General features: G+C 43.7%; 1 protein-coding gene across 2 annotated transcripts; it reads right to left on the bottom strand.

Annotated features, from left to right (window-relative positions):
- Positions 1 to 3,003: 3,003 nt before the first annotated feature.
- On the bottom strand, positions 3,004 to 7,702 carry LOC109785366 (probable isoprenylcysteine alpha-carbonyl methylesterase ICMEL1). Of its 2 annotated transcripts, XM_020343963.4 has the most exons (11): positions 7,026 to 7,702; positions 6,337 to 6,413; positions 6,094 to 6,163; positions 5,886 to 5,966; positions 5,692 to 5,766; positions 5,507 to 5,608; positions 5,101 to 5,238; positions 4,492 to 4,557; positions 4,223 to 4,366; positions 4,024 to 4,114; positions 3,004 to 3,534 (listed from the first exon to the last, which is right to left on the bottom strand). In XM_020343963.4, exons 1-11 carry the CDS (start codon positions 7,592 to 7,594, stop codon positions 3,373 to 3,375), a joined length of 1,575 nt encoding a protein of 524 aa, XP_020199552.1. In that variant the 5' UTR covers positions 7,595 to 7,702; the 3' UTR covers positions 3,004 to 3,372. The 2 variants fall into 2 exon arrangements, with proteins under 2 accessions (XP_020199552.1, XP_020199553.1); XM_020343964.4 differs by lacking the exons at positions 5,507 to 5,608; positions 5,692 to 5,766 and having other exon boundaries at positions 7,026 to 7,700.
- Between the last annotated feature and the right edge of the window lie 1,285 nt (positions 7,703 to 8,987).

Genomic DNA, 8,987 nt, shown 5'->3' with positions numbered 1-8,987 from the left:
CTCCCTCGGCCTCAACTGGATCAAGAGTTCGAGGGACGTCACCGAGCTGAACGTGTGCAGATCGCGGAGGTGCCGTACGTTCGGTACTTGGATCGGTTGGATCACGAAGACGTTCGACTACATCAATCGCATTACTAAACGCTTCCACTTTCGGTCTACGAGGGTACATGGACACACTCTCCTCGCTTGTTGCTATGCTTCTCCTCGATAGATCTTGTGTGATCGTAGGAATTTTTTTCAAATACTACGTTCCCCAACAACCTTGACTTGGTATCTGACTGTTGTAACACACTTCATCAACAGATTCACCCAGTCAAAGGCAAACCCCAGCTTAAGCATTATTTCTCTCAAAAATTTCCATTCCACCCGGTCGTAGGCTTTACTCATGTCCAGTTTTAGCGCCGCGAATCCAAGTTTGCCTTTCCTTCTCTACAAAAAATGTGTTAGCTCATATGCCAAAAGTACATTATCTGATATAATACGTCCTGGAACGAAGGCACTTTGATTGGGAGATATAATATTAGGCAAAATATTTTTCAGTCTATTTGAGATTACTTTAGAGATCACCTTATATACAACATTGCAGAGGCTGATGGGCCTTAAATCCTTCATGCTTTGTGGGTTAGCAGATTTTGGAATTAAAACCACCATGGTGTCGTTCCACCCCTCTGGCATTTGACCACCTTTGAGAGTGTTTAAAACTTCTGTTGTTAACTTATCGCCCACGATGTGCCAGAATCTTTTATAGAAAATTGTTGGCATTCCGTCCGGCCCCGGTGCTTTAAGGTGTCCAATGCTCCATACTGCTTCTTTTACTTCACCTTCAGTATACTCTGCACAAAGGCTCTCATTCATTTGCTTAGATACTCTTGGCCTCACTTCTTGTAGAATTTGTTCGCTGCTTGGCCCAATCGTGGAGGTGAAGAGATTGAAGAAATAACTTGCTACATGTTCTTTTAAACAGCTATCTCCCTTGATCCAACTGCCATCTTCCTTTCGGTCCCTCCCAAGTTGCGCCCCCCCCCCCCCTTTCCTTATTTGGAGTGCGGGGAAAGGCAAGGGAGGGTGGCGCCCCCCCCCTTTCATTTCTCCCATGAGAGGGAAAGGCAGGAGGGGCTAGTCCTCCCCCTTTTCCTTCCATAGGGCTGGCCAAACAAGGGAGGGGCGCACCAGCCCCCTTGTGGGCTGGTCTGTCCCCTCCTTTGGCCCATGGCCCATACCTTGCCGGGGAGGGTGCCCGGAACCCCTTCCCATGACCCGATTACTTCCCGGTAAGTCCCGAAACACTCCTGGTGTCCAAATACCATCGTCCTATAGATCAATCTTTACCTCTCGGCCATTTCGAGACTCCTCGTCATGTCTATGATCTCATCCGGGACTCCGAACAACATTCGGTCACCAAAACATATAACTCATATAACATTATATCGTCAACAAACGTTAAGCGTGCGGACCCTACGGGTTTGAGAATTATGTAGACATGGCCGAGACACCTCTCCAGTCAATAAGCAATAGCGGAACCTGGATGCCCATATTGGCTCCTACATATTCTACGAAGATCTTTATCGGTCGAACAGTTATGACAACATACGTAATTCCCTTTGTCCGTCGGTATGTTACTAGCCCGAGATTCGATCGTCGGTATCTTCATACCAAGTTCAATCTCGTCACCGGCAAGTCTCTTTACTCGTTCTGTAATACATCATCCTCTAACTAACTCATTAGTCACTTTGCTTGCAAGGCTTCTTATGATGTGTATTACCGAGAGGGCCCAGAGATACCTCTCTGATACTCGGAGTGACAAATCCTAATCTCGATCTATGCCAACTCAACAAACACTTTCGAAGATATCTGTAGAGCATTTTTATGATCACCCAGTTACATTGTGACGTTTGATAGCACACAAGGTATTCCTCCGGTATCCGGGAGTTGCATAATCTAATAGTCGAAGGAATATGTATTTGACATGAAGAAAGCAATAGCAATAAACTGAACGGTCATTGTGCTAAGCTAACGGATGGGTCTTGTCCATCACATCATTCTCCTAATGATGTGATCCTGTTATCAAATGACAACACATGTCTATGGTTAGGAAACCTTAACCATCTTTGATCAACGAGCTAGTCTAGTAGAGGCTGGACACGGTATTTGTTTATGTATTCACACATGTATTTAAGTTTTCGGTCAATACAATTCTAGCATGAATAATAAACCTTTATCATGAATAAGGAAATACAAAATAACAACTTTATTATTGCCTCTAGGGCATATTTCCTTCGTTAACCATTTAAATATGCACTTTAGGGCGCAACCTTAATCAATAGTGCATGATTTGTTTTTCTTTTATATCGGTGCCGATCCAGATTTTGGAAATGAACACCACAACAAAACCAGAATTGAAGACGAAAAAAATTATCTATAACCACGCATGCACGCCTCACCAAAACCTCACAGAAAAAAATAGATTTCTCATCTTATGCCAAGGAAGACGCCTTACGATTGGCAACATTCAAACTTGTTGTGATTGTGTCGGCGGGGGGATAAATGTACCATCGATGGGAAAATAATTAAAAAATCTCTAAAACATGGTAACATGCGAAACTTACAAAAAGGTCTGATCTCCCACGAATAAAAGCAATGTCTTTGGGAGAAACCCTACATGGGATTGCCAATTTGCCATGGTCAATTGCAAAATAGGAAAAAAAAACATTAAAAAAGGACAAGGGGAACAGAGAAGTGGGGGGCGTTCGCGACGGTTTTCCTTTCCCCCGAACGGATTTGAGCGATGACATGGCTGCTTTCGCTGCTCCAAGATTCGTGCAAAAAAACAACGGCCAGCAGACGTTCGTGCTGAGTTTCTAAAAATCTGACATCAGATTTTCATCAATTCCGTAAGTTTAAAGATTCTACACCTAAAATCACGCAACACTTTCTGTGCAATTTTGTACTTTGATGTGCAGACTTGGTTCCATTTTCTATTCATATTTTTGTGAGCCATCGGCATTTCCATAACTAACTATTCCCTCAAGTTTCCCCCAACAACAAGTATTTCGTCACAGAGGGAGTAGGTTTCACGGCCGATATCAACCAGAGGCTGGCCTTTGTTCCAATTACACAAGATACAGTGCGAGGCTCAAGAGCTAAGAAATAATGAGCCATACTATACACTGAGATACAATACAAGTATACAGCAGTGGCAGTCATCTACAGTAAGGTCTGCCTTTACACAACTCATATAGAACAGCGAGATACATCTCTGGTTAATTAACAGTACATCGGGCCACCAAATGAATTCTGTAGCTAACTAGTACTCCTGTGGTTCTTACAGTAAATTGCCTCGCTAGTCATCGTGTCTAGTAATCACCACCATGTTCAGAAAGGGCTCACTCTCCCAGCAAGCCTCAGCATGAATTCAGGAACAAGACGGCGTGCGACGGGCACGGCAAGGTGCTGCGCGGACAGCCCTGGGTCGTCATTCTGTATCACGGCCACAATCTCTTCCAGCATCTTATCCCTACCACCCCGAAGAGGATCCTTTTGATGCAATGTTTATAACAGAGAAAAGGGGTCGAGCATTAGAACCATAAGCATCCAAATTTAGAAAAACGCAAGGAATAGGTACCAGCAGCTCAGAGGTAAATAGTGTCCGAATAATAAGACTCAAGCTACATGGAGATCACACAAAAATCGTCTAAGTACGTCTGCATTGGACACTAAAACAACCCAATCATTTTTTATTGGACCCCAGAGGTTTTCGCTTAACTATTTATGAGTAATCTAGCACAAAAAAGCAACAAAACGAAGGGCTATACTCTAAACCAAGCACTTTTTTCCATGAGAGCAAGACTCGTCGCCAATGCTCGAAATCACATGGAAAATATTAAGTTCACAAAAAAAAGGCAATGTACTTCCCTACTTAAACATGGATAAATTAAGCACTTCAAAATACTACCAAGAAAGTCAAAATGTTCAAACAAAGAAATCCTTTCAAACAGTGCTAGTGTCACAAATCACACTAATTACCTGAAGAAATAAATCAGTATGTGTCTTTCCTTCATATAAGAATAGATCCGCTCTAGCACCACGCTGTTGTAAAGCATCAAGGAATGCTTCACTGCATTTTTGGATGTCAGGTCAGACAATATTCAGCATACAAGCTAAAAACTCATGAGTGGGCACAGTTATAAAATCTGATGTGGCCAATAATTTCGGTTTGACCGACCTTTCTGCAGAGGGCATTGAACAGTCAGCTGTCCCATGAAAAAGGATGATACGAGGCAATAGAGAAACTGCAGATCTAACAGCTACCTCCTTAACCACCACTTCTGGAGAAAACTTCTTCAATGATTCCTCACCTTCCATAATGCTGAAACATAAGATGACAATGGTTAGTATCCTGACAATAGCGGGCAAGAAAAAATGCCTTCTTTTTCACAAAATTGGTGTCAAAACCCCAAACATTGATAAATGCCAGTGATCAAAGATAAATACCTGAGAAAGACGGACCGGTACAGACCACGCCTATGGAAATGATCAACCAAGTTAAGAAGATTATAACTGCAGAAAAAAAGTCAATGTCAAGGCCAATACAGCTATCCTCAGGCATTCTTGTGTGTAAATCAGGAATGATGCTCCTATCAAATGTAACAAGTCACACGATCAAATTCTGGACAGAGGCGCTAAAGGGTATAAGTAGCATTGGAGCAGGAGCCTGTAACTGGCAAGCTAGCATTGCTGAAAAGGCAAAATTCCGCTCTTAATTTAGAACGAGCATATTAACATTCTGCCCAACGAAGGAGCACAAGAGACTGAATTGCAGGCTGCACATAGAAATAAACTCTACTGGACAGACTGCCGATATTTCACAATGCACGAAACTGATTACTAGCGCTATTCGACTCTCTTAATTTGTAACAAGCATATGAACATTCTGCCCAACAAAGAAGCACAAGAGACTAAATTGCAGGCTGCAGCTAGAGATAAACACTAGTGGACTGACTGCCGATATTTCACAATGCAAGAAACTGATTACTCGCAATAGTGCACCCAAATTTCCAAGAAAAAAGGAAGATCTACAATTTCTGCTAGTCACATGCTTACCCGCCAGAAATACCAAAGTATGCTTTTAGTTGCACAACACTCCAAGTGGAAGTATCTTCGCCACATTCGCTGATAGCCTGATTTACGAGAGTACAAGCAGCAATATGTGCACCAGCAGATTGTCCAACAAGATAAATCCTGTTAGCATGACATACACAGAAAATATCAGAACAAAATGACTATGAATGCGTCATTTCAGGATTTTTTTTTCCTTATTCAGCTTTTAAGATATAGTGCACCAATGATCTTTTGGAAAAGAATCCTAGAAAAGATGAATAATCAATGAACAATTCCTTCTATACATTCTACCTCAACCTCCGCGCTGATGAATCTCTAAAGAACGCAAAAGATTGATCATATGTGCAATAGCCAAGCTTAATTTTTTGATCGGTTATAAGCTATAAACCTTTCAGGATCACCTCCGTAACTAGCTATATTGTTGCAGACAAAAGAGATTCCTCGGGATACATCTTCTACCATGTCACCAATAGTCCCCTGAGGGAAGTTTCTGCAAACAAACCATTGCTATGCTCCATGAATATGATGTATAACAAAACACCTGCTTTGCATATTTGGACTTATTCCTAGTACCTGTAATCAATGCATGCAACTAAAATGCCCCTTTCTGCTAACCGTCTGCCTAAAAGGGCACCCCACCCTTTGTACCTGAGATATATAAAATGCCTCACACAATGTCAAGACAAAATATCAAACTTGCTGGTGTTCTAGAAAGCCAAAGGGAAAGAAAGTTCTTGAGGTCCAATACAGCACATACTTGTACTCACCCTATGATCCATGCTCCACCAGTGACAAATGCCACAACTGGCTTCAACCCTGTCGTGCCAGCTGGTATATACAAATCCAATCTGCAGTGTACAAGATATCAATAACTTATCTAATCTACCAAATACACCGAGATAAACTACAAAATCGGCTTATTGAGTAGCGTTATCATGTGTATGGTAATAAACTTGTAGAAAACGATAAGAATACCTGTTTCTTGGTTGCTCTCCATATACAACACTTCTATGAACTTGGCTTGAGAAGAAGTAATAATATAAAACTGAAATAAAGCAAAAACAGAAAATTAAATCTACTATATGAGATAACTATAGCATATCAACAATGATTTGGGGGCGATGTTCATACAAAGTATATCACCCTAGATTCTAATTACGAGACAGTGATAGGAAACCAATTGCATGAAGAACAAATGGAGGGTTTCGAAAAACCAACCTTGAATAAAACCAGGCATGAGCAATAGAGCATAACAACAGAGAGCTAGGAACTGACGAATCCATCTGTAGCCTACCCTGCATAAATCTGACAAGTTATTGCGATGAACAGAATAATCATCAATGACTGAGACTTTTCTCCATGTTTCCTTCCACCCCCTTCAGTTTTCTCGAACCGGGATCACCCGATGTTCCACAATGAATGGGATGTTTGAAAAATTATGAGAAACCCCACTAGCTAAATCTGCCTCAGACTTAATCTGAAACCATTCTACTTATCTAGTAAACCACTTCATTATGCTTATGTACTTAAATTCGGCGAGATGAGATTATCAGCTCTCCTGCCATTATCGTGCATTCAATCCGCACAGTGCTAAACATGTTGAGATACACAAATTCTCCGAAATAAATGACAAAACGGGCGGAGCCAGCCTATTCAAGGAACCTGAGCAAGGTCTACTCAGTGGAACGCTGGCCACCATTGGCCCCAGCATCATTACTAATTCCCATCCCATGCATGACAAAAATACTTAATGAAGACCAGCCGCCCGGGGTCGCCGGGAGCTAGCTCCGCCCCACACATAGTACTATCGAACCGGACCAAGGGCACAAGCAGATCACCAAGTGGAAGTGGTGGCAACAGAGCGAAAGCGCAAAGTAGCGAGTGGAAATGGGATTGGTGGCGGGTACCCGAGGTAGCGGAGAAGGGTGAGCGTGAGCCGGGTGAGGAGGAAGGTCTCGGAGGCCGCGTGGCCGACGTCCCGGCGGAAGGAGAGGCTGCGCGCCGCGAACCGCTCCCTCACCGCGCGCCGCCGCACGACACCCTCGCCCGGGAGGAGAGGCGCGTCCTCCGCGGGTGATGCGGCGGTGGCGGGAGCGGAAGCCGCCGGGGAGGGCGGCGGCGTCTCCCTCGCCTTGGCCTGGGAGGAGGAGGCGCGGGCGGGGAGCTCCACCTCCATCGCGGCCGGGGGCGCGAGATTCCCGAGAACGTGGGGGGAGGTGGCTGCTCTGGCACGGAGAACACGATGCGGATGCTTTGCTCGGACCTGGCAGAAGCTTGGGGGGAGCGCACGCACGTTTTGTTGGTCTGGCCGCAGCGCTGTCGCAGGCCGTGGCGGAGCTGCACGTGACGACGGCGGCGGCGCTTTTAGGGCGGAGGTAGGCCGGATCCGGCGGAGCTGCGTGGCCGGCGGCGGGAGATGCTCCTGTGACCGGTAGGCTGACTGGTGGGCTCTGCTCTTCGCAGCCTCCGCCCACATGTCAGAGTGATACTATTTGCACAAGTGCAGCTGCTGCGGCTTAGTGCGAACCTGTATTCAGAGCCATCTCCAACATGCCCCCAAAACGGACATACTATTTTCTTTTTTTTCCACATATGTTTTCGAACATGTGATACGTCGGTCTTTCGAATTTGTAAAGTTTCGTCGGCAATGCAAACAGATTCAAATATAATTCATATGGAGACGACGGGATTCATACAAACAGACATAAATTTGATACTAGCATAAACACTCGTGCATTGCAATGAAAGAGAAATTTGACATGTCCAGTTAGTGTATGAACGCGGCACGACAACATTTGAATGGTGCAATGCAACGGTGACACGTACACCAAACTTTAAAAGAAATGCATATATCGGTAAAAAAAAATCACAATTAGGGGGCTTAAAATGCCGATTAATAGTGTAGTGGTTTCTTTTGCATGGTAATACATGTCTCCTTTTATACCATAATAATAAAGAACATAATACAAGCACGTAAACATCGACCTGACAAAAGTAGAAAAAAAAACAGCAGAACGCTAGCCTTTACATAAAGGAACACCAGTCAAGAAAGAAAATTACAATCAAGACCGAAGAATATGACCCGTGTATCTCCGGCTAGTTTCCTAGCAAATCTTTTAATGGTTGTGTTAATTTCTTTCTCATTTACTTAATGGATTCTCTCTGACTCTCTCCCAACTCAAAATTCTTCTAAACCTTTTAATGGTTTAGGTTTCTGTCACTCCATCAACCCATCATAAGCAAATTTATCACATATTACAACACCCTACAACGTGAGTCTCACACGTGTGCGCAAACGGTGGGCACCAGAGGACAACACCATAATGACATATAACTGAAATCAACCATGGCATATCACAACTAATCTATAGGACAAAAATAAACTACTCAGAAATAATAACGGTGAAACAAATCATTGGATAATAATAGCATAAAAAATCATGTTCAAGTAGGGATTACAATGGGTTACGAGAGTGGATCGTTGAATAGAGGAGGAAGATGCTGAGGAAGCCGCTGAAATTGATGAAGAAATAGCGGTGACGATGGTTCCCCCAGCGGCACTCTGGGGCCATCGGAAGAGAGGTGGAGAGAGGCCCCCGTCCTTCTTCTCCTTCCTTGGCCTCTGTCCTAGATGGGGAGAAGTTCTTCCTCTGGTCCTTGGCCTCCAAGGCTCCCGGAGGGTGAGAGACCCTCTAAGATTGGATCTAATCTCTATATGTTTCTCTCTGTTTCAATACTTTTTTGAGTCCGGTCATCGTTTCTTTTATAGACGGGGATCCATAGCTCCAATTGGGCTGATTTTGTTACACGGTTTTTATCATTTTAGGATCTTTTCTTGCGGAAAAAGTAGAGCATGAACCGACTTAAGG

This window comes from Aegilops tauschii, chromosome 7 (genome assembly GCF_002575655.3).
Source record: "Aegilops tauschii subsp. strangulata cultivar AL8/78 chromosome 7, Aet v6.0, whole genome shotgun sequence".
NCBI classification, from domain to species: Eukaryota; Viridiplantae; Streptophyta; class Magnoliopsida; order Poales; family Poaceae; genus Aegilops; species Aegilops tauschii.
The sequence above is the reverse complement of the archived record's forward strand: the minus strand, read 5'-3'. Positions and strand labels throughout refer to the sequence as shown.